Source organism: Crinia signifera, chromosome 5 (genome assembly GCF_055691185.1).
Source record: "Crinia signifera chromosome 5, ASM5569118v1, whole genome shotgun sequence".
In the NCBI taxonomy this organism is placed as follows: domain Eukaryota; kingdom Metazoa; phylum Chordata; class Amphibia; order Anura; family Myobatrachidae; genus Crinia; species Crinia signifera.
This window is the reverse complement of record NC_139221.1, coordinates 21,074,659-21,101,779: the sequence shown is the minus strand read 5'-3', so window position 1 is coordinate 21,101,779 and position 27,121 is coordinate 21,074,659. Positions and strand designations below refer to the sequence as shown.

The window sequence follows — 27,121 nt, the reverse complement described above, 5'->3', positions numbered from 1 at the left end:
CATGATGTCAGTGCCTGCCTCGTATTCGTCGGGAAGCATATGCTTGAAAAAGCCCGGTCGCATGCGTTATACGGTCTGGAGGAGCCCTTAGTAGCTTAACCCCTTATTATGTTCCGATGCAGTGCGTTACAGTTGTACTGTGTATCAGGAATAGAGCGAAGGGAATGTTGCGCACTTCATCATATCCGCGTTGTGCTTTGTCCTGTTGCGCTCTTGTTTTCCCATACAGCTGTCTCGGGTCATTAGTCTGACGATGTACCCAACCGTGCACTTTCTGCGAGCAGCCTCAATTATGCCATTCTTTCTGCGCACAAAGTCCATATTTAACCAATTAATTTACTGCTGACATCATTGTACTGAAGCAGATGAATCCGGGTTATTTTCTCTGCAGAGTTCTGGGACGAGCACAGAAATATCTCCTGTACAACACAACGTCTTTTGTCCCATGTTTGGTGACATTTATAGAGAAGCAGAAAACACTGGAGAAAATCCCTCCTGATTGATTTGATAAAAGTCTGCTCCAAATAACTCAACTTATTGCAATTGCAGCTATTACTACAGAAAATATCAATATTTTTTTCTAACCTTATTGAATTTAACCCGTAACCAACGCAAATGTCTTTTTTTTTCTGGTTACTTAATCTGTAGTTATGGGGGTTGGACTAGGAATCGCTGTAATTTAAATCGCCAGCCAATCGTGTCAAGTTGTTCATCATATGTGTTTATTAACATTTAGTTAATCCGCACCATCAGTATTGAAAAGTCTGGATGTAGGCCGAAAAAAGTCCTGCACGGTAACTTGGGAGCAGGCACTGAGGCCCTTATTGTGATCTGAATTCAGTACAGATTTGTTTGGAAAATGGGCAAAACCATGTGCACTGCAGCTGGGGCAGATGTAACCAGTGCAGATAGAGTTAAATTTGGCTGGGGTGTGTTGAAACTGAAATCTAAATTGCAGTGTAAAAATAATGCAGCCAGTATTTACCCTGCACAGAAACAAAATAACGCACACAAATCTAACTCTCTCTGCACGTGTTACATCTGCCCCACCTGCAGTGCACATGGTTTTGCCCATTTTCCAAACAAATTTGTACTGCAATCAGATCAGAATAAGGGCCTGAGTGTGGATAAGAGACTCAGATCTCCTATAACTGGGAGTGGGAGCAGGCACTGAGTGTGGATGAGAGAGACTGATCTCCTATAACTGGGAGTGGGAGCAGGCACTGAGTGTAAACGAAAGACTCAGATCTCCTATAACTGCGAGTGGGAGCAGGCATTGAGTCTGGATGAGAGACTCAGATCTCCTATAACTGATAGTGGGAGCAGGCACTGAGTGTGGATGAGAGACTCAGATCTCCTATAACTGATAGTGGGAGCAGGCACTGAGTGTGGATGAGAGACTCAGATCTCCTATAACTAGGAGTGGGAGCAGGCACTGAGTGTGGATGAGAGACTCCGATCTCCTATAACTTGTAGTGGGAGCGGGCACTGAGTGTGGATGAGAGACTCCGATCTCCTATAACTTGTAGTGGGAGCGGGCACTGAGTGTGGATGAGAGACTCCGATCTCCTACAACTGGTAGTGGGAGCGGGCACTGAGTGTGGATGAGAGACTCCGATCTCCTATAACTTGTAGTGGGAGCGGGCACTGAGTGTGGATGAGAGACTCTGATCTCCTATAACTTGTAGTGGGAGCGGCCACTGAGTGTGGATGAGAGACTCTGATCTCCCATAACTTGTAGTGGGAGCGGGCACTGAGTGTGGATGAGAGACTCCGATCTCCTATAACTTGTAGTGGGAGCGGGCACTGAGTGTGGATGAGAGACTCCGATCTCCTATAACTTGTAGTGGGAGCGGGCACTGAGTTTGGATGAGAGACTCCGATCTCCTATAACTTGTAGTGGGAGCAGGCACTGAGTGCGGATGAGAGACTCTGATCTCCTATAACTTGTAGTGGGAGCAGGCACTGAGTGTGGATGAGAGACTCTGATCTCCTATAACTGGGAGTGGGAGCAGGCACTGAGTGTGGATGAGAGACTCTGATCTCCTATAACTTGTAGTGGGAGCGGGCACTGAGTGTGGATGAGAGACTCTGATCTCCTATAACTTGTAGTGGGAGCGGGCACTGAGTTTGGATGAGAGACTCCGATCTCCTACAACTGGTAGTGGGAGCAGGCACTGAGTGTGGATGAGAGACTCAGATCTCCTATAACTGGGAGTGGGAGCGGGCACTGAGTGTGGATGAGAGACTCAGATCTCCTATAACTTGTAGTGGGAGCAGGCACTGAGTGTGGATGAGAGACTCCGATCTCCTATAACTTGTAGTGGGAGCGGGCACTGCGTGTGGATGAGAGACTCCGATCTCCTATAACTTGTAGTGGGAGCGGGCACTGAGTGTGGATGAGAGACTCTGATCTCCTATAACTTGTAGTGGGAGCGGGCACTGAGTTTGGATGAGAGACTCCGATCTCCTACAACTGGTAGTGGGAGCAGGCACTGAGTGTGGATGAGAGACTCAGATCTCCTATAACTGGGAGTGGGAGCGGGCACTGAGTGTGGATGAGAGACTCAGATCTCCTATAACTTGTAGTGGGAGCAGGCACTGCGTGTGGATGAGAGACTCCGATCTCCTATAACTGGGAGTGGGAGCGGGCACTGAGTGTAGATGAGAGACTCAGATCTGGATCCATGTTGCACCTCATAATGTCCTGATACAGTTTGGGCATTAATGACCCATTTCGCAGCCGAGTGGATCATTGCGACCCTTCCCCGGCCACTTCATTGTGAAAGTGGATTGGTGTCTGGAAGGGAGGGTTGCTGTCACAAAATCCTTGGAGAACTCCTCAAAGTATGGCAGCCTTACAGACTGTCCAGGAGAGTAGGCAAATATTATGTTAGTAGAATGCATTAGATTGGTGTCAGTAATACCCCTTTCACACCAGCCTAAATTCCCGGGTTGGGTCACGGAACAACCCGCGACTAGCGCTGGTGTGAAAGGTTCCAGGGACAAATTACCGGGCTAATTTGCCGGCCATCCAACCCTGCTACGGAGCAGGTCCCGGGTCCTTCCCGGACTACTGGCTGGTGTGAATGGGGTAGGGTATATTTACCCAGGTTGCCGGTCCTCGGTGTCCTGTTTGGCCAGGGATCCACACAGGCGGCGGGTGAAAATGATGGTACAGGTGGCAGATGAAGATGACGCAGCTCTCCGGTGGTGGTGAGAGCTGCGTCATCTTCATCCACCGGCTGTCCCATCATTTGCGCCACCACCTGTGTGGATCCCCGGCCTGCACAGAGGACAAGCAACCGGGGCGAGTATTCTCACCACCTTCTGCCCACCTCCGCCGACTGCCCACCTCCTCCCCACCTCCTACGGGCCTCCTTTCCGCCTCCTTCCTGCCCCCTTCACACACCAGAAAATGCAGGGACTGGTGTGAAAGGGGCCAACCCGGGAATGGCCCGGCATGATTCCTTGGCCATATTCCCGGGTGGGTCCCTGCATTTTCTAGTTTGAAAGGTTAATTAAGTAATCAATATAAGGGAAGACCAGATAGAGGTGTTGCAGTGGTGAATGTAGGCGATTCTGCGTGAGTTAAGGTCTAGCAAACGGCTAGTTTTGTAAGTGGACAGGGTGGCGAAGACCCTCAGGTGTGCGCAGGAGAAGAGTAGAGGCTGTGGGAACAAATGGACGTTGCGGGACAGGACCTAAGCAGGCTTCTGATTGGCCAAGAGAGTACCGTTTATCATTGAAGCTTTTCAGTCTCATCCATGATGTTTGAAGGGGATACGGTCATTGGGTCCCCAGCATGCTGCTCGACATAAGTCTAGGTCGACAGTCAAAAGGTCGACATCCGACATGTGCCGACAGGCGGTAATTCATGCCCTACCATCCACTAGCGCGTGGTGGGAGAATAAAATAGTGTGCCGAGCACAGCGAGCTATGCGAGGGGACGCAGTGCTACGTTTTAGTGTCCATGTCGACCTTTTGACTGTTGACCGAACCCATGTCGACCTTCCTGCATGTCTACCTAAATGGTGTTGACCTAATGACTGTGAACCAACATTGTGGTGACCTAATGATCCATACCCGTGGGAAGAAAGATCTTGGCCTGTGACTGTGTTCAAAACTGAATAAAGTTCATTGTAAACTTCATTATTCCACAGAACTAAGCAAGAGAGTTAGTCATTACCTCTATGATGGTCGCTATTATCTATTCATATTAACATTTTACAGTAATACATTACCCAGAGACCTCCTGGACTCCCCGGATGGCAGACATGTATCCTGGGTGGGGACATGCAGCAATAACGCGAAGCATCTGATGACACAGGCACTCTGAGCGCACTGCAGCATCCAGTCACTGTGTGTCGGCAGTAACTGATTAATATCATTTCCGGGTTACTTCATACAGTTGGAATTTTAAATCAAGATTTAGACTCTGTCTTTGACCATTTATAAGGCCAGATTCTCTAAGCTTCAAAAGTGATAATGGAGAGTGATAAACAGCCAGCCAATCAGCTCCTACCTGCCATGTCACAGACTGTGTTTGAAAAATGTCAGGCAGGAGCTGATTGGCTGGCTGTTTATCACTCTCCATTTTATCACTTTTGAAGCTTAGAGAATCTGGCCCATAGTCTGTTAGTGTAACACTGAAGTACAACCTCCCTATAATTACATGGCGCTTAACGCCTGTATACCATTTGCTGGTTTTGTCCTATAAAAACTTGCTTTTTTTATATATATATATTTATTGTATTCAGCTAGCACATTGTATGCAGGGTCAGACTGACTCACTGGGTACAGGGGAAATTCCTGGTAGGCCCCGAAACTCCCTCTTCTAGACAACACGTTCAGGACTGTGTCCTTGTGGGATACGGTCATAGGGTAACCGGTATGTTGGTCAACAGTAATTAGGTCGACACTATTAACGCCGACATGCATTTTGGTTGACGGGGTCATTAGGTCAACAGGATCATTAGGTCAAAAGGTCGAAATAGGGTTTTTCACGTTTTTCTTTTGAGCCGACATGTGTATTTCATACACTACCATCCACTAGGGCATGGTGGGAGAATAAAATAGTGTGCCGAGCGTAGCGAGCAGACGCGGTGCTACGTTTCAGTGTCCATGTCAACTGTGTCGACATTTGGGACAAAAAAATGGGAAAAACCCATTTTGACTGTCGACCTAAACCATGTCGTCCTAAATGCATGTCAACCTAATGGTATTGACTGTCGACCAACATGCTGTTGACTGTATATACTGTTATAACATTGTTCCTCTATTAGAAGGTCAGTTACTGTACCTGGTGGATCAGACTACCCATGAGCATAGGTGTTTTGTTTGCTCCCGTAGAAAATGCACCAAGATTGGCCCTCCTGTCAATCACACCCATGTCCTCTCCTCTTATTGGCTGTGGGCGTTAACATAAGAGGGGAATTGAATTGTTTATCACCCCCCACTCCAGTGGCAAACGCAGGATTTTTAGAGGGTGGTTTTCCAAATGTAACCCATAATCTCCCACTCTGCGTGGCATTGGAGCAAGTACGCAAGTCTGGGGAAGCGGTAACAGCCCCGAAAATTGGTCTTTTTATACACTGGATACTGTATGGAGTACAGTATTAATATGTAACAGTACAGATGGTCTATAGTATCGGCTGTTTCAAATATTTAAATGAGATAAGTGGTCAGGAAAAAGGTTAAACATATATAATAAATAAATACACAAACATAATAGAACCAGTGCTGCACTTTCTAAGCTCACAATCTCCCACCTCTTGGTAAGGCTCCTGTCTCTTCTTCCTGGCAGCTGCTCTCTGGTCCATTGCGATGTTTGAGGGCTCAGATCCACACACACAGTAAATGTGGTAGAAGAAGCTGGTACACTCGGCATGTGCAGCAGCTCCGCTCTGTCCCTTACACTGCATGATGTGGTGGCAGCTCTATTGATCAGATTATATACCAATGCTATTGTCACAATTTAAGGCACTTGCCAAGAGGAGGGGGTTTCTGGGCAACCAGAAACCCCCCCTTGCGTTTGCCTATGCACTCCCCCAATCTAAAGAAACAGGAGATTGCAGGGAAATATTCAATTGTTGCTTCCTTATTACACACATCTCACTCGTTATGGTCAGGTTTAGCCCTGATTGCTCAAATGGGTCACTATTTACTCACTTCAGCTTGCCAGCCCCTGGCAGCCTCCCTCCCTGCAGTCATACCCTAACCTTTGCCCCCTCGTGCAGCCTAACCTTAAGGGGTGTATTAAATCCTGGATTCTGAGTGTCAGAACGTTCCAAAAGTCAGAATCCTGCCCCGTTTTTGCCCAGCTCGACAGTTTATCGACAAGCGGGATTCAATATTCTGTCTTTTGAGTGGCAAAAAGGGCCGTGGATTGTCCAGATCCGAACGTGAATTCAACAACTCATGGCCATTTTCGACAAAACGGATCTGACTGGTTTTAAAGTTGGACAAGTTTTGTCGAATTCTACATACAATGCTGCCGGAAATGGCAGCAGTGAATAGGCAGCCGCCGCTATAGCTATATCCCCTGTCGGAAATAGTGGCGGGGATTCAATACCGCACTAAGACTCCCCACCCTTAGGCAAACACTAACGCAACCCACATACTTAATATCACGGTGCCAACATCAGGATTCTGACGGTGGCATCCTCATCAATGTCATAATTGGTATTCCGCTACCGATTTTTGATGCTGTTCGGGAAGCAAGCGCCTGTATTGTGAGTCCCGGTATCCCGTCCACCAGGATGCTGACCGCATCCCTCTGTGGCATTGCATGGACAAATGTTCCTTTTTAAATCTTTCCAAAGCTTGATACATTTCCCCTCAGTGCACATTAATACACGATTCAGGATATAAATATTGATCACATTCTGTAAAGCTGGGACAGGCGGTGACGTGACATTAGGAACCTTTTCATAGAATAAAATCCTCTCGCGCTCCCATTCCCCGTCTCGCCACCCTTGCCACTAGTTCCATGTTTCTTTTGATCATATTGCAGAAGCTATTTCCTAATAAATGAAGAATTCATAACATGCAGCAGATAAAAAGAGCCCTTTGAAGTCGTTCACCCCAGGAACAAACAAGGACTTGCGTATTAAGCCACCGATTTTCCAACCCCGGCCAGATACGGCTTGTAGACCCGTAATTTCAATTCCCTAAGCGAGAGAACTCTATAGAGGATGTTTGATGGTGAATATATTTGTACAGTATATGGATATAAATATATATTAATTTCCTTTTCTTTCCTTTGCAGTGAAGTACATGCGGGAGGCCACTCCTTATGTCAAGAAGGGATCACCTGTCTCAGAAATAGGCTGGGAGACTCCGCCTCCTGAGTCGCCGCGGTTGGGGAATCCATCAGCTTGTCCGCCGTCGCCGATCTCCCTGCCCGTCCACGGAGACACGAAGAGCATCCCACTCAGGATGTGCTTCGTCACAAAGAGCCTGACTGTTCCTGATCCAGAAAACAGGTAAATATACCCCTAACGGTATCTCGTTGATAGGTCTACTGTGTCTAGGTCAACGTGCAAAAGGTTGACATGAAAAAAGGTAAATGAATGAAAAGGACCACATGCCTACATCATGGAGATCAGTAGATCCTTATTACAAAGCTGTATTTACTTGTTTACTGACATCATGGAATTCAATTCCCGTGCTTTCTCTGAATTAGTAGCTTGCGGTCTTCTAGGTAACAGCCTTGTGCGTCCTGTATCTGTCCATCATGCTATTTATCTTCACCTTCAGGCATTTGCAGTACTGCTTAAGAGTGTGGTTCTTCTCTATCTCACATTCAGTCTGAGGCTGTGCATAAATCACTTGCTGAATGATTCCTTGCAGTCTTCTAGGTAACACATATGCTTTGTGCAGATACCAAGCTTTTTTGTTCATTGAAAGGTTCATTACGATGGCAATGGGAAGCTAAATGCAACTACATTTTATTTATTTACAGGGCTACAGTGGAAAGTACGGGTAATACAGAGTATTTTTTTCTGCATTCATAGACATTGACAGAATCTAGTTGCTATGGGAAACATCACCTCGTTTCATTTTTAGAAGCTTTAGTAAATTTCCCCCAACATCTCTAATTATATCTGCGTATCTATAGTATGTGGATTGCGGCTTCAGGTTCCTTCTGGATCCACATCCAGTAAATTCAAGTATTTAAGAATATACATAATAAATAAACATGCACCAGCCTGGGATTGGAACTTCTAAATGCTAATAACCCTCCTTATAACAATTCATTAAGCTGAACGCCGCGTGGATTTAGGAACCATAGAGGAACCAGTAATAGTAAATCACTGCAGACATGAGAAGGTGGCTATTTGCATTCCGAGGTCAGACCTTGTGCTGGTACAGACATCAGTGCGGCGCGGATTATAAATCATTACATGCTAAGGCATCAGCGACTAGTACAGAAGGACATTATTATAGGGAAGATGGTTCAGTGGGTTTTTTAATTCCGTTTTTCTGCATCTTTGAGCCTTGGTTTATGTCCTAATTATGGATGTTGTCATATTATATTTCTGGCAAAGGTATAACAGACGATTCCAACAGAACAGTGTTTTTTTCTATTTTTTTTTTTTATATATATATATATATATATATATATATATGTGTATATATAGTGTGACAGGGACAGCATACTTTCACCATGAAGTGAATGTGGAAGATCCAGTCCAGGATTTAGAGCAGGAACGTCTAATGAGATCCTGTCCAGGATTTAGAGCAACAAGGTCTAATGTGATCCAGTCCAGGATTTAGAGCAGCAAGGTCTAATGCGATCCAGTCCAGGATTTAGAGTAGTATCAGCAGCAGGGCTAAAGAGATCCAGTCCGGGTTTTCCTAAAATCTATGGGGAATCACTGTCTGCTAATTAACAACACCTGTTAGTTCCTGTTATATGGTTGTCCAGAGCAGAGGGTCAGAGTTTCCAATGCCTTTTAGTGGCTGGGCAGTAGGCAGGGGAAGGTGGGGATTACATTAGCATTGTCTGGAGTGTAACCTTATTGTGAAGCCTGTTTGTCGCTTGCTGGAAAACATGCCAAGCATCATTTAGCTCCATCCCCTCCATTCGGCAATAAGATTACCTGTGTACTCTCTTAATCCTTCCCACTTTACTAGGGTGCGGGTGGGGTGCAGGAGATGCAGCTATTATTCCGTGTGTGTGTGTGTGTGTGTGTGTGTGGCGGGTGGGACTACCCAAAATTCTGGGGTCTCCCTCAACTTCCAGGAGAGTAGGATAAACTTCAGCAATACCATCCTTAGTGGGAGCGATGGGACCTCACACCGCGCCGCTGGTCACCAACTGCCGCCAGATGCTGGGACACCTTCACACTGCTGCCCAGAGATGTGTAACTAAGTTGCGTCAGCAAGCCACACCCCTTTTGGGGCTCATAACCTCCAGACAGTAGCGACGAATGAGCCCCTCTGTGTCGTGTTGGGCTTTTATTTTTGTATACATTGTTTTGTTCATTTATATCCTTTAAATTGTTTCATTTTTCAATCTTGATGTTTAAACACTAAGCCGGGCGAAAGCATGGAAGCGGCCATCCTGGCACATGGCAGACGCTCCCTTGCCATGCTACCTAATACCTTACCTTCCAGGGACTGGTCTTGTCTCCAATCCCCGGCATATGACACTTTTATTATAAAACAGAGGTAAACACTGCTGCACTGGTAATTACCTTGACCTACTTAATAATACCCAGAGACTCCTGAGAGTAAACCAGCATGAGTTAGATTAACATTGCTAAAATATTCTGTTCTCTCTATGCGGCCAATTCTCTTTTTTTTTTTTTTATTAAAATGGTCCCCGGCCCCACACACACGCCAGTGTGATTTACTTAGCATTCTTCTGCAGGAGCTATTTTAATCTGAGTGTCTGGAATGAGCATAAATCATACAAAGAAGATGTTTAACGTGCACAGGACCTCAAGGAAAATGTAAAAGATTTCTCTTTTCTTTTCAAAGTATATTCTGTCATTGGATGGAAGGTGCAGCTGTGGTCCCCTGTGCGTTCCTCTGTTCATCATTCTGTTAGTTATACCGCTGTTCCGCTGCCGCAATAACCCGGGTTATTGCCATGTTAACCCAGGTGATGGCTCAGTGTAAATGGATCTCTGAAAAATAACTATGGTCCAGTGACCCAAACTTAGGATGAGATTTAATAGGATGAGAGATTCAGAAAGTGAGAGATTTGAGAAGAAATCTCCAGTTTTTTTAAAGCGGCAATCATTTACACTTCAGAATCAAACTGGTTTTGCAGTGTGAATGATTGCCACTTTAAAAAAACAGGAGATTTCTTCCCAAATCTCTCACTTTCTGAATCTCTCATCCTAATAAATCTCACCTTTAGGGGGGTATTCAATGTTGGTCGTGCTCCCGCAGCCATCTCCCGACGGGGGAGATGGCTGCGGGGCCCTATTCCATGCTGTCTTCCCCGACAGCGCTGAACAGGGATTCTCGGCAGAATGAGCCCAACATCACAAGCTGCCGGGCTCGTTCTGCCGAGAAAAGCCGGAAATAGGCGAGCTCCCTGCCGGAGATAGTCTATTTCCGTCCTCAACTCGCGGCCACGCCCCCCTTCTCGACGCTCAGCAGCCGGGACATTGAATCCCGACCGCCGAGCTCAAGTCGAGCAAAGCGAGAATGGGACAGGGGCTCGGCTGCATGCCCCTGACATTGAATACCCCCCTTAGTGTCTATAAGTCACCATATTTGTCTTAGTCCCCGTGACACCTCTTCCTGCTGGTGGGGGGACCTGTATCTCCTCCCTGCAGCTTGAAAAAGGTGCCAAGCCACATGGATGCTCCTGTTCCGGATAACATGATGTCACATGTTGTGAGGGGCCATGACCATTCAAATAGTGTCATCACGAATCAGGGGTGTGGCCTTCATGACACAAATTGCATCTTCACAGTCCACTCCGCCCACTTCACTTGGGAGGTAGCTGCCTCTCCTGGGAGTCCAGAAGACTTCCTCTGTGTTTCTAATTGTAATACACTGGCAGCTGCTCACATGGAGGAAGGGCAGCTGGCAGCATCCTACATTAGACAGGATACTGGCTTCTGATGCTCCATGTCTGTGTTGGAAGGAGAGTGTGGCGCTTGGCTATGATGTCACAGAGATGAGGATTCTGTCCCTGACTCGCTCCTGCTATTGTAAGAAGCAGTTTCCGAGTGTTAAGAGTGGAGAGTGCTACTGTTTAAATTCCATGTTGCTACTTCTTCAGGGGGACTTCATTCCCTGTACCAAGATGGCCGCCAAGACTGAGCATGTGCAAAGCCATTTTGGAGCTGTGAGAGTGTGTCACGGTGGTAGACAGTAGTCTACTTAGCTCCAGTGAGACCTGCAAATTCCTTCTGTTTTGATGCTGATCAAGCATCCTGCTTAGCGGTACCCGGTACCTATAATACACTAACCGTCTGGTGTATGACACCTCCCTCAAGTTTCGCTCCATCTACCAGTGTGTGTAACAGTGAGTACAGTTGTAACTTTCTTTATCTTCAATAAAACCACTCCACAGGTTAAGTAAATAGGCTGATTGTAGTTGCAAAGCATCCACTGATGTGGCCACAAACTCTGCTACAGCCCGTACACAAATATTTCCAACACATTAAAGCACTGCTTCCGAAAATGGGAAGGGTAGCATCAGGGGGCAAGTATTGGTTTTCAGTTTCAAGCGGTCATGGTTGAGAAGGTTAACATGCAACGCACTGGAAAATAGGCCTGTACCGCTTCTGTAGAGACTGCTGGGTACCGCTTGGGTGCCTTGCCAAGATTTCATTGATAAATTCCGGTGATAACAGATTTTTCATTGCTGCAATAGGCTATGATATACAAACATCAATGTGATCACCGCTTGGTAATCAAAAAGCCCCTGTGAGACCCAGATACATCGATTGAATCCTGCCCCCCCCCCCCCCCCCCCTAAAAAAAAAAGGTTAAGAACCCGCAACCAGGAACGTGCACCCGCACTAGGTCACCCAGTAACCTGGTAGGAGTATTTCACGTGGGCCGTCCATGTAAATCACTGCACTGCATTGTAGTAGGTTGTGAAAACGTTCTCCGGCTGGGAAGTGACAGCCGAACTGTATATAATCTTCTCCTATATTTAGCATCAGGCTGCCTGTTGCGGCAGCTGTGATGTAGACATGTACCTGGCAGTTTCCTTACATGCAGCTGGTCCCCAGATGTTCCAAACAAGGCTCACTGACCTCGCTGCCGATAAACAGAACAAGCATTGTGTGTTTGCAGAGCATTTAAGGAAATCCAGGAGGACATAAATAGCTCAGATGTCTGGCTGCTGCGCCAAATACGGTTTTGCCAAATGCATTAAATGTACTGGAGCTAAAGTGCAATGTACTACCTATAATCAGGCCGGCACCGGCAGACGACTGAGAACAAGGGTCTATGTCAGAGAAAGACTGGTACTGTTCTCTCAATAATACTATTGTTACTGGGGATGTGCTTCTTTTTTAGGGGTGCATTTATTAAAGTAATTTTTCTGGGAAACCCTTGGCACCCCCCAGGATGTATGAAAGGGACTCTACAGCATATCCAGGATCTCTGGGGGAAGTTCAGAGAGTTGGGGGAGGGGGGGCAGTGACCGGACTGTGACATCAATAGGCTCCTCCCCAAAAATTTCAAAATGCCTGCGATTCGTGACATTTAAACCCACCCCCTTCACACCATCACTGCGATTCTACAGTTGGTAGCTCTTGGCGCTGAAGGACCCAATACATCCGTACGTTTTGCCTTCCCTTCGCAAACTGAGTAGGGAACATAATTTAAGGGAGATGCCTTGGCGAGAGACGAAGTGGAGTCTTTTCCAGCAGCAACCGATAATCCTCTGTCATTTCATATACTGTGATACTGCAAACGATTCGGGATTGAAACGCAAAGCAATCTCACCATGTGTACACACATTAAGGCTTGGAGCATCTTTCCATTTTGAAATGCACAAACTCCTTTCCCGGTGGGGCTCCGCTGGGCGGGTTACGTCCGCTCTAGCCTATTGGCTATGTGAGGGGTCTGACATGGATCCCTCCCAGCATGCCCCGCTGCCTCCAGCTTCTCTGCGCATGTGCAGTTAGACCTCCCTGTCGGAAATGAGGAAGTCCAGGCTGCTGCGGGGATTGCATTAGTACATGTGAGCGTCGGAGCAATGGGCGGTGGGTTGTACTGCCGCTGCTTAGTACATCCCGCCCTTAGTCTTTACTGTTACTTTTCAGATAAACTCACTTGTCTCCTTCTTCAGCGCTAATTACCATCCCATCTATCCAGCTGCAAAGAGTGATAAACAACCAGCCAATCAGCTCCAACCTGTCATTTTTCAAACCCAGCCTGTAGAAGGGCAGTTAGGGGCTTATTATCTGGCTGTGTATCACTCTGCATTTTATTACTTTTTGAAGCTTGATACATCTGTCCCCAAGTCTCTTCTCTCTTTTGCCATCAAGGAAAATGGAAGGCGAGAGAAAACGGGGATGAGGGGGAGAGAGAATGGGACAGGGTCAGGGAAGAGAGAGAACGGGGAACATAGAGGGAATCGGGAAAAAGGACAGAGAGTGGTAGGGAAGAAGAGGGAAGAGAGAGAAAGTGGACAGGGAGAGTGAATGGGGGTGGGAGAAGGATGGGGGGAGATGGACAGAATTAGGGGAGAAGGATTGAAAGAGAGAGAGAGAATGGGATGGAGGAAGAAGGGAGCGTGAGAGTGGTTAGAGGAGAGAATGGGGGAAATGGTAGGAAGAGAAAATGCGAGGAGAGGGGAAAAGAACAGGGTGGGAATACGGAGAGATAGTGTAGAAGGAGAGAGAATGGGGGAGAAGTGGGAAGGAGAGAAAATGGGGGTGGGGAGGGAACTGGAAGAGATAGAAGGGGGTAGAAAGAGAGAGAACGGGGGGGGGGGTGTGAGAGAAACTGAAAGAGGGGGAGAGATAGAAGGGGGTAAAAAAAAAGAAGAAAATGGAGGGAAAACAGGGTAGGAAGTGGGAGAGTAGAAGGGGCTAGAAGGGGAAAGAACGGGTTTGAGGAGATGATGGAGAGCGAGAAGGGGGAGGATGAGAATGGTGGGAAAGAGAGAGAATAGCTAGTACAGGTTGGGGTGTGGTATAACACACCGACAGTCGGGATTCCGACAGTCATTACTCAGACGTCGGAATCCCGGCTGCACAGTGGGAGGAGCGCAATTAAGCCCCTTGCGGGCTTGCTGCACTCGCCATGCTGCGCTCGCCACCTATTTTATTCTCCCTCTATGGGGGTCGTGGACCTCCACGAGGGAGCAGTGAGGATTCCGACGTCAGAGTAATGACTGTCGGAAACCCGACTGTCGGGGAGCCGTCCGGCACCCACAGGTTGAGTATCCCTTATCCAAATATCCGTTATCCAAATTATTCCGAGAACCATACATTCCAGAAAGTGAAAAAAAAAAATTCTTGTTAAAAGCACTACTAGGGTCATCTATAACAGCACTACTGAGGACATGATATGTAACTGGCACTACTGGGGACATGATATGTAACTGGCACTACTGAGGACATGATATGTAACTGGCAATACTGGGGACATGATATGTAACTGGCACTACTGGGGACATGATATGTAACTGGCACTACTGGGGACATGATATGTAACTGGCACTACTGAGGACATAATATGTAACTGGCACTACTAGGGTCATCTGTAACAGCACTACTGAGGACATGATATGTAACTGGCACTACTGGGGACATGATATGTAACTGGCACTACTGAGGACATGATATGTAACTGGCACTACTGGTGACATGATATGTAACTGGCACTACTGGGGACATGATATGTAACTGGCACTACTGGGGACATGATATGTAACTGGCACTACTGAGGACATAATATGTAACTGGCACTACTAGGGTCATCTGTAACAGCACTACTGAGGACATGATATGTAACTGGCACTACTGGGGACATGATATGTAACTGGCACTACTGAGGACATGATATGTAACTGGCACTACTGGGGACATGATATGTAACTGGCACTACTGAGGACATGATATGTAACTGGCACTACTGGGGACATGATATGTAACTGGCACTACTGAGGACATGATATGTAACTGCACTACTGAGGACATGATATGTAACTGGCACTACTGAGGACATGATATGTAACTGGCACTACTGAGGACATGATATGTAACTGGCACTACTGAGGACATGATATGTAACTGGCACTACTGGGGACATGATATGTAACTGGCACTACTGAGGACATGATATGTAACTGGCACTACTGAGGACATGATATGTAACTGGCACTACTGAGGACATGATATGTAACTGGCACTACTGAGGACATGATATGTAACTGGCACTACTGAGGACATGATATGTAACTGGCACTGCTGAGGACATGATATGTAACTGGCACTACTGAGGACATGATATGTAACTGGCACTACTGGGGACATGATATGTAACTGGCACTACTGAGGACATGATATGTAACTGCACTACTGAGGACATGATATGTAACTGGCACTACTGAGGACATGATATGTAACTGGCACTACTGAGGACATGATATGTAACTGGCACTACTGAGGACATGATATGTAACTGGCACTACTGGGGACATGATATGTAACTGGCACTACTGAGGACATGATATGTAACTGGCACTACTGAGGACATGATATGTAACTGGCACTACTGAGGACATGATATGTAACTGGCACTACTGAGGACATGATATGTAACTGGCACTACTGAGGACATGATATGTAACTGGCACTGCTGAGGACATGATATGTAACTGGCACTGCTGAGGACATGATATGTAACTGGCACTGCTGAGGACATGATATGTAACTGGCACTACTGGGGGACATGATATGTAACTGGCACTACTGAGGACATGATATGTAACTGGCACTACTGAGGACATGATATGTAACTGGCACTGCTGAGGACATGATATGTAACTGGCACTACTGAGGACATGATATGTAACTGGCACTACTGGGGACATGATATGTAACTGGCACTACTAAGGACATGATATGTAACTGGCACTACTGAGGACATGATATGTAACTGGCACTACTGGGGGACATGATATGTAACGGCACTACTGGGGGACATGATATGTAACAGCACTACTGAGGACATGATATGTAACGGCACTACTGAGGACATGATATGTAACTGGCACTACTGAGGACATGATATGTAACTGGCACTACTGGGGACATGATATGTAACTGGCACTACTGGGGACATGATATGTAACTGGCACTACTGGGGACATGATATGTAACTGGCACTACTGGGGACATGATATGTAACTGGCACTAGTGGGGACATGATGTGTAACTGGCACTAATGGGGACATGATGTGTAACTGGCACTACTGAGGACATGATGTGTAACTGGCACTACTAGGTACATCTGTAACTGGCACTACTGAGGACATGATATGTAACTGGCACTACTATGTACAGTTGTAACTGGCACTACTGGGGACATGATATGTAACTGGCACTACTGGGGACATGATATGTATCTGGCACTACTGGGGACATGATATGTAAATGGTACTACTGGGGACATGATATGTAACTGGCACTACTAGGTACATCTGTAACTGGCACTACTGAGGACATGATATGTAACTGGCACTAAATATGGGCAAGAAAATGATTGCTTGGCATTCATATTCAGTACTTGAGATAGAACATATACTTTTGTTTCATGTTTTGAAACCTTGTTTTATGCACAAATGAAATATATTTGTGTGTATTTCATGTGGTTGATATGTTTATATAACATAAATGCAAGATACCTCGAGATACATCATTGAAATGTACAAATATTCTGAAATATGGAATAATCCGTTATGCTAAATTCTTCTGGTCCCGAGCATTTAGGATAAGGGAGACTCCACCTGTATCCTAGCAAATGACGCATCTATAATACTACACAGTTATATGGAACCTTTAGAACCCCTCTTTGTTTGCACTGCAGAGACTGGCACCATCGCTCGGACTGCTGGGCTTCATACAGGCATCGGCGGTAGCTGGAGGGAAATACAAATTAATGAATTACAGACATGTAAATCCTCTCTGAGCGGAAAGTGAATGGGAGCAATAGAATATCTAGAACGGCTTATTCCATCACGCTATAATAATTCTGTTGCGCTAAATGGAGATAGTGATATAGAAAACTGGGTATTTACAGTCAAAAGGTATGAGGGCCCTGCTCGCAAGCCTACAATCTATAGGGAAACAGGCATTGATACACAAAGATAGGTGTTATAGAGTGTGGATATGTGTGGACTGTGGGGATGTTATTGGATAGGAAAGGTTTATGAAGGATATGTGGGCAGTTCTGGAATTTGATAAGCTTGCCTGAAGAGGTGAGTTTTCAGGGAACGCTTGTAGGTTTGGAGACTGGAGGAGAATCTTATTGTGCATGGAACAGAATTCCACAGAGTGGATGCAGCCCAAAGAAAGTCCTGTAATTGGGAATGGGAGCTACATCATCTTGCAGGGTTTTAGTGAAAGCCAAGTCCCACTAACAAATTCATACTGTACTTGACTTAATGGCGGCCATCTTGCTCCCTAGAAGTGCATATAGAATGGACATGCACTAAATAAACGGTAGAAGTGCATCCATAACTAGCTGCAACTCACATCTACCTCCAACTCTGAATGCGGTCTTATATGTGCACCAGGAAATACACAGGATTTACTGCTGTCTTATATACGCCCAGCATCACAAGATGGCCACCTTTTGCGTAGGTCACCGCTATATTATTACCACAGATTTATCGGCGTAATTATGTTTGGGAAATACAGCTTAGCCTGCAGATTTGCTTGGGAAATTAGGTTAGTAGCAGTCTCCTAGTGTGTGCATAGGGGAAACACCTGTCAGCGCTGCAGGAGGACATCACTCACTACACAGTACATTTAGGGAAAATGGATTTTGTTTGTGTGGGGCAAGCAGCCGTTAGTACAGCCATTCCTCATTTAGGGCCAGATGCGGTAAGCCTTGTAAAGTGATAAAATGGAGCTCCTATCTGTCATTTTTCAAACCCAGTCTGTAACATAACAGGAGCTGATTGGCTGGTGGTTTATCACTCTCCCTTTTATCACTTTTCAAGCTTAGTACATCTGGCCCTTACTGTAATAGTGTTCATTCTAGTACCCGCCATATTTGAAAACCCATGCAGTTCCTCCTCCATGCCTGGGGTGTCGCTGTCTGCTGTAGTGCTTCTAGCACAGTGTGGTCTGTATATCAGCACTGATATTGCAAACCACACCTGTGCTAGAAACACCACAGCAGACAGCGACACCCCAAGCAGGGAAGAGGAACTGCACGGGTTTTCAAATATGGCGGGTGCTAGAATGAACACTGTGTAAGAGCTTTGTGGCCCAAAGGTACTGGCCTATTGGCCCCGGAGGTCTTTACTCTTTGTTTCTGGACTTTCAGTTCCAAGTGAGAAGGCCGGAAGGAAAGTCCTGCACTACACATGATCCGAAAGCAGAACAAGCCCATGGGAGCTGATACACAGATAGCCCCTTCTACCCAACGGTTTGCCTGTCCCTACCATAGCCATTGGAGTGGACTCCAGTAACCGCGGGGACTGTGTGGGAGGTGTCGGTGACACTGGCTGTTAGCATTACCATAAAAGCAGGTCTGTGACCTATCTTCCCTGCAGCAGCATACCCTCCAACATGACCCATTCCATTAGGTACAAAATGCTCTGTTCCTGGACTTCCCTGCCGGTGGCAGTTACAGAGTTGGGGCTGCAGCACAGTCAAATATTTAAAAGGGGGAGCCACACCTAATGCCACTCCAAACATCACTGTCCTGGACTCACTGACAGTTGATGTGACCCCCCTCTTTGAATGTTGGACTGTGCTGGAGCCCCAGCTCGGTAACTGCCACTGGCAGGAAGTCCAGGAACAGAGCATTTTGTACCTAATGGAATGGGTCATGTTGGAGGGTATGCAGCAGTCGCATAGCAACAGACCCCATGGTGGCTTGGGGGCGCTGGGGGTACTGTGGGGAGAACTGTCCCAGGCAGTCATGCTGCTGTCAGTGCAGCAGGAGCAGCGCTGTGGGAGAGATGTCTCTCCCAAAATGGCCACTGCCTCAGGGGAGACCGTTATTAATGATGCTAGATGAGGTAGCGGCCATTTTGGTAGGGCTGTTTTCAATAGTATGAAGTAGGGAAGGTGCAAACAGCGGCCACCTCCAGCACCGTAGCCCGGCGGTAGGGCATCCGCTGAAGACGAGCAGAACCCCTGACAACTAGCAGATACTACAGGGACCCAGAGCAGACATTTTTGGGGGGTGAGGGGGGTTCAGCAACAGGACACTGGAAAGCGTTTACTTAGGAAGGAATGAGAAGGAGAAGTTTCATTGTTCGTTTACTTAATATTCTGAGCAGGATTACTGATGTTCCAAAGCAGTTTAGTTCTGCTAACCCATGGTCTGAACCTGAACCGCGGGCATTTGTATATCTGTCTCTGCTGTGTATATATGAATGGGTTCCTCACTTGGATTCTTCAATGACATAACAGGGAGGGGAGAAAGAATGTCTTTCCAGAAAGAGGAATGTAAAGTAGTCGTCTATGGCATTTTGTGCTACGGGCACAATCTACGTGACTAAGGGGACACCAGCTGCGTCCAATTGTAAAGTGCAATGGAATCTGCTGTGCTATATCGGAAACTGTAAATAAATAAATACACATATTGCACGAGTTACACCCTAATCCTTATCGCATGCATAGAGGCATTTATTACTGCTGTGCGCATGAATCAATGCGACTGAACGCGCAAAGGATAGGATCGGTCATGTTCATTGTGAGGACTACCTGGTTTATGACCTGGTAGTCCTACTGCACATGTGAGCCCACAGGCCTGCGGATATGCAGGGGTTGGCTGAGCTCGTCACTGTCTGTCTGGTACATACTGGCACATCGCAGCAGCCCAATAGTATACGGGTTTGACCGCATTTTTGAGGTTCGTGTATCCCATCCCAAGACCGGATACATCTCCCTGTGTTTTCACTGCGATTTTTAAATAATTAGGATGTTTGGGACTTTATATAGATGAACTACAATAAAGTGTAGCTAGCCAAATCTACCAATTGTCCCCTCAGGTGATTATTATTGTCTGCAGGTGGAACCACCAAATAGTGCAGTACAGGGCAAAATGCCAGTGTGACACCACCAGTCCAGTATTAAGGAGTACAAACGGACCATACACAGTTTCCCCCTGGCCTGCGAATGGATGTTTATGTAAAACATCCATTAGCAAGCCGGGCGAACGAGCACGGCATGCGAATGGGGGCTGCCGCCCTGGCATTCGCAGGGCAGCGTTTGGTGGACTTGCAAGGCAGCGTAGACGCAGTCTTGCGAGTCAACTAGAATAAGGTCCATTGTGAGGGTAATAGTGATATCACAATGCTCAGTGCCCTGGGGTACAGAAAGGATCACAGACCCTACACACTGCAATAGTGCTGGGAGAGAGGAATAAGGACGAGGGCCCTGCCTGTTAGATCTTACAGACCAGTGGAGACTAGTGGAGGGAGATCACTGCAGAGAAACACGTTAGAAGGGTGTGAGGGAACCTGATTTGTTATGTTATGTTACGTTATGTTACGCCAGCTGCCCCCCCAGAAGCAGGCATCGACACTCCAGCGTTTGTAGGGGCACGTCCAGCATTTCTTAGGGCATGCCCAACATTTTTGTGGGCAGCCCATGAAACGCTGGGTGGTCCCGTGTGTGCGCCCCCTTCCCACCCCCTGAAGTGAATGAAACTCATCCAAGACGTTCCCTTCGGAGATCTGTACATGCTCATATTCACGCTACCACATCAGACGTGGTAGCGAATTCGACTCACACTGAGCGGGTCTGAACCGTCCCCATAGAGCCAAGGCAATAGCCAGGGGAAGAGTGAAGAGAGTGAGGAGTGACAGGAAGTCAAGGATATAGGAAGGAATTAAGGGGCAGATGTATTAAGCCTGAAGAAGAGATAAACTGGAGATAAAGTGGAAGGAGATAACGCACCAGCCAATCAAATCCCAACTGTCATATTTCAAACACAGTTGATTGGCTGGTGCTTTATCTTCTATGTTATCTCCAGTTTATCTCCAGGCTTGATACATCTGCCCCTAAGTGCCGTAAATGGCCAAAGAGCGAGTAATGGTATAGGACGCTCTGCAGCACTGAGGACGTAAGGTTGACCAAAGAATTAGAAGTTGCAATAGTCCTGGTGGGACGTGACAGGGCAAGAATTTGGGATGTGGTAGCCTGACCGGTAAGGAAGGGTCAGGTGCTGCATGGATGGAAGCGATTGGACTGAGTGATAAGATTAGTGTGGGGGGGAATGATCGAGAGGAGCCAAGGACTACTCCTGGGCAGCGGACCTGGGGACAGAAGAAAGGGCCGTGCTGGTAAGAGAGGAAAATGGGGCCTGCAGTAAGACAGACAGTTTAAATACGAATAGTCAGATCTGAGTATCATCATAATATCATTTAAATAAGTTGATTAGACAAAATGTGTTAGTGTAGCGCGTGCACCTCATTTGTACACTGACGCCAGTACGGAGACGCCACAGTTCTTTTGGAACAATAACAATGAATGTGTGTCTGACCAGCTGTCATCCAACCCGCCATCCTTATGCGGCTGACACCATACTTGTGTGACACATGGTGACAATGACACCGCAGTAATACGTGTTGTTTGAGGTCCGCTCCCGTCCTCCGGCGTTGGTCTGTATGATATAAGACTGGTTAGGTGGTGATGGGGATAGGGGCTCATTCTGCATCACACGCACTGATCCGAATTCGGCCCCTGCCCTGATGGCCGGGTTTTGCGCATGCAAATTTGTAATCCCCGACAGACGCTGGGCCGTTCGCAGCGCAGAGGGAGGGTCCGCGGCATGGACTGGGGTCGCCCATAGGAATACCCAGCGTCTTATGGGCCTCCCCTTTTGAAAATGCTGGCCGTTCCCATGGGTACGCGGGTGGACCGATGCCTGCTGGGGGGGCAGGCAGCTGACGTAACAGAACTTCAGCCAGCAGCCCCGCGCAAATAAAACTCAGTTCAGGCTGACCTTTTATTTGCGAAAGGCAAAATAAATCATTCGATAGTCAGCGCCAATCGAGCGATTTCTCCTGCAGCAGCGGTATGCGAGGGGGTGTGTCTTTGTTATACATCCAATAGCATGGTTGTGAGGGAAACGGCAGCATGGGAGGGACGGGGGACGGGGGTTTATGCCGCATGGCGGGCTCTCCAACCAGAATCCGGACAGTACTGCAGCTACATCCATATGGGGACACCGTAACAGAAGAGCCAAACCATAGACCGCAAAAAAACATGAAAAACCTTTCATGCGGCAATGTTTTTCACGTTGCCCTTTTGCTTGTTTGGACTTTTCCAGTATAAACGTGGGCGTGTCGACCTATTGGGCTTGACTTAGACATTGCCAACCTAATATACAGTTCCACCCCCTTATGAGTGCAGCGACAATTACTGGACAGTTGGGTGCCTTTGCATAGGTAGAAGTGCCCAGAGAATACCCCAATGTTTTTGTATGTGCATGCGCTGGGTGCGTGCACTCATAGAAAAAAACTGTTTGCTTAGTGCACCCACCTGTCTTTGTGGGTAGAGGATGGGGGGGGGGGGTGTTCCCATGCTAGGCGGGATCTGGTTCACTCGCAAGGATGCACATTCGCAAATGAACTAGAATAACCCCCATGTGTAATTACGTAACACTTACCGGCTCAAACCCAAGGATTTCTCACACACCGGAAAGTTCTTGTTTGAAAATAAACCTTCATTACCCAAACATATCGCTAATTACATTTATAGTTTTTACGGATTAACACAGATAAGAGGTCTATCAGCGTGACATATCCTGCGCCCGGTACATCTTTATCACCGCAGGGTCAGTTGCTGATGATGTCAGCCAGCTTTCATTTATACAGGAGTACAGAAAATGCAACACATTAGGGAGTTAATGGCTAATTAGCTAATATCATGTCTTCTCTTCTCACTGTACAGGAGATGTAGTAAGTCTTGGAGAGATAAAGTGGAAAATGCTTCTGTCTTTTATCTAGCACAGTCCTTGAATTGACGGAAGCTTTGGGACAACTTCTTTATATTATACTGATTTTTAAATGTGATATAATGTAGGTTAGACAAGGCGTAAACCTGCGTTTTGGGAGATTTTTTTTTTTATTGACATTTAGTGGGATGCAATTTTTAGTAAGGTTCTGAAATCACACATTATCAGATTTTCTGAAATCGGGATTTTTTTTTAAAAGATCGACTATTTAATGGGATACGAATTTGCGGGTGAAAAGTGCAATATGTCGAATTTTTTTTGTGTTTTCATAGTAATGATAATTTGCGATTGTTTAGGCATATGCGATTTTCTTAAATATGAAAGTGTGCAGTATTTAGTAAAAAATAAGTGCGGGGTCCCCCTCCTGAGCATAACCAGCCCCGGAATCTTTGACCGCTCCTGGTTCCAAAAATGCGGGGGACAAAAAAACTGGGGAACCAGCACCGGACTCCAACAGCCAGCAGTATCATGCCACAGCCGGGGGACACTCTTTATGTATGGTCCCATGGCCGTACCATGCTCACACCGTGGTTGGTCAGCCTTGGACGGGGTACCTGGGGGAGTGGGGACCCCCTCAATAAAGGTGTCTGTCCTCAGGCTTTACCCACCCAGGGCTGAAGCCCGGGGCTGTCCCCGGCATCCCTAGGCAGTGTTTGCTGGGCTGTAAAATTAAATGAAAACAAAATTTGCTTTTTTACAGTCGAACTACAAGTCCCAGGAGGTGACTTGGTGAACCACAAGTCCCAGCATGCGGGGCATTAATGGGCCTCCTTGGACTTGTATTTCACCTGTAAAAAGAATGTCCAAATAAAAATACACACAGAAAAGTATAACTTTAATACATACACTAATTTTACACTACTATACATGCCATTCCAGGCTCCAGCGGAGACTCACTGCTGCAGCCTCACCCCACACTGAGGAAGTTATTCTGGTTCACTCGCAAAACCAAATTCCTTCTCAAATGGACAAAACATTTGCACTGCAGGTGGGGCAGATGTAACTTGTGCAGATATTTGGGTGAGTAATTTTTTTTCTGCACAGAGAAAATACTGACTGCTTTATTTTTACACTGCAATATAGGTCTCACTTTGAAGTAAAAACCCACCCAAATCTAATTCTGCACAAGTTACATCTGCCCCACCTGCAGTGCACATGGTTTGGTTCATCAAGGAAGTTGCCTTTGCGAGTGAACCAGAATAACCCCCTGATGTGCATTGGGGGTGTGCCACCTGACTCCTGACTAGGTAGATGTGTCATACCCTAGTCTAGCAGGGCAGGAGGAGGATCCACCAGGAACATAGTGTGGGGGCACGATGGAACTATAAGAGGCAGGACTGAGCAGAAGACAGAGCGGGGGCAGGGCTGAGCAGCAGACAAAGCAGGGGCAGGACTGAGCAGGGGTGGAGCAACAGATTGAGGGGCGGAGCAGTAAGCAGGGGACGAGACAAGCCTAGTCAGCATGCAGAGTCACATTACTGGTAAATATAATAATATAGGGGGTTATTCTAGTTCATTCTTTCTGACAAAATCCTTCTTAGATGGACAAAACCATGTGCACTGCGGGTGGGGCAGATGTAACTTGTGCAGAGAGAATTAGATTTGGGTGGGGGTTTTCTTCAAAGTGAGATCTATATTGCAGTGTAAAATCATGCAGTCAGTATTTTCCCTGCACAGAAACAAAAAAACTCACCCAAATCTAATTCTCTCTGCACATGTTACATCTGCCCCCCTGAAGTGCACATGGTTTTGTCCATCTAAGAAGGATTTTGTCAGAAAGAATGAACTAGAATAAACCCCATAGAACTCATTTGTTAATAACAGTGCCTTAATTAATTAGCAGATGTAGGACCGCAAACGCCATTTGCATGTAAAATTGTATCCTTGGGATAAAGTCCTGATTTTTCATCTACAAGATGCTTATTTTTGTACCCAAGCACATCAATCTCATGAATGCTTAATGGCTGGAATGTTAAGGGCTCTTTAATTTGTACTTTAAAGTCTGTTTATATCGCTGTACAACAACGGGAATGTCCGGGAGTCCCGGATCTCCACAACTTTCCATCTTTAGTAATGTTTACTCAATAGTCTAAGTGATGTATGAACTGTAAAAGGCTAATGCAAAATTATTCTTTCTCCAAATACGACTGAGAAATGTTATTTTAATCTTCTCAACACCGAAAATAATTACTTGCAAGGAGGTGTTGGAGGACAAGACGATACAGCATGCTTGCAAATGGCTTGCAAGAGATAAGTGTGCTGGAGATGTGCCTAACACTACAAAGGACGCTTTGACTTAATATAATATAATATATCCTGTCCTGATGAATCGTTGCCAACAGGATATTTTAGGAACAACTCAATTAAAGCAAGTGGACCTTGTCTATGAACATTTCGGATTCCAAATCCGGATATACTAAAGCAGTCCCTGATCCACCCTGACATGTCCACCGTCTACCGGGACCAAATATATAATAGGAATGATTGCCGCTTAAAATTATGTCATCATTTGGAATGTAGTGACAGTTGGCCTGAACTTTGAACCCACCCAATAGTGTCAGAGACGCACAGGAGAGAGGGAGGGGGGGACACGGACTGAGACAATGGGGGGGATGCCGTGATAAGTCCTGGTGGGTTATTTAAAAATATACCCTGGAAGCCATATACTGAAATGATGATTTGGACAGGGCACTGATGTGATCTCCATTAGACATGTGGGTTAAACTTGACATCCAGCCCAGAACCAAGTGTCCGTTAAAATCAAACTGTGGGAGTCCACGCGCATCTCTTGTCTTGTCGCATGCGATTTATCACATGTAAGCCCGGGAAGCTGCAGGCGAGGGGCAGCAGAATTGAAAAATCCTTTTTAAAAGACTGGGTGGTTGCTGATTGGCTGAGAGGGTTCTGCAGCCAATAGGCGGCCTCCTATTGGGTTGGCTGCTGATTGGCTAAAAAAGAGCTCTCTCAGCCAATCAGCGTCTTCCCAGTCTTTTGAATATGATTTTTGAATGCTCCTGCTGCCCGCCAGACCCCGAACACCGGACCCCGCCTGCTGCACTCTGCTCCCCGCCCACCGCGCGGTATCGAATGGATGTCATACACTGATCGGATGCCATACACTTGTGATTTGGGTCACCCGATTTTTCATCCCGAACCACTGGAATCAATTGAAATCGGGCCCAAATCCCATAGTGCATGGGGGCCTTAACTGTCTTATAAACTGCTCAAAGCTGATTCGTCGCTACACGAAAACTCTACTTTGTCTCTCTCCAAATATTGGTTCATCTCCCCTCTTGTGCGCAAACTTTGAATGCTCAAGGCAGCGTACAGGGACATCTCCAACCCTTGCATTCGAGTCCTTCAAGAATGAGTGTGTTTCCCTGCACGAAGGGCCTGTCCTCAGATGCACTGACATAACCAATCAGGGGCTGCCACAAGTCCGCAGCACAGAAATCAGAAATAATGATAGATGCCGGGTCTCCAGCAATCAATATGAAAATGTCATATGATTTACTGGAAGCGACGCCGAGCTAGAAGGTTACCCTCAAATTGGTAGCTCTCTGGCTTCACCGCTAACCTAAAATGAGTTTGCATGGGAGTTTTCTATACGAAGGTCTGGCCAGAGTAATTACATAATCCCATTGAGGTCTGGGGAAACGCACGGCGCTCTAGAATTGCCTTCTATATCTCTGTTTACTGGGGAGGACCAGGAAATGTTATCGCTGAAATTGAGAGGGAAAATCATTGCCTGGATGCTACGAGTCCCGGAGACGGGAGGAGGAGTAATTGATCTGCCTGTTATGTAAAATAATTCATAAAGAGCATAGACAAAATATAAATGAAACGCTCGAAAAAAAAAAAAAAAAAAAAAAAAAATATATATATATATATATATATATATATATATATATATATATATATATATATATATACACCCTTTACCTTCTTAAAGGAAAACTATTGTCAGTACAAATAT

At 46.4% G+C, this 27,121-nt stretch overlaps 1 protein-coding gene across 1 annotated transcript in view; it reads left to right on the top strand.

Annotated features, from left to right (window-relative positions):
- The window catches only part of SNTB1 (syntrophin beta 1), a 114,036-nt gene that overhangs the window by 53,739 nt on the left and 33,176 nt on the right, over positions 1–27,121 (top strand). Inside the window, exon 2 of the mRNA XM_083186747.1 lies at positions 7,271–7,487. Within this exon, the coding sequence (XP_083042873.1) occupies positions 7,271–7,487 (217 nt within the window). The remainder of the gene's footprint in view (positions 1–7,270; positions 7,488–27,121) is intronic.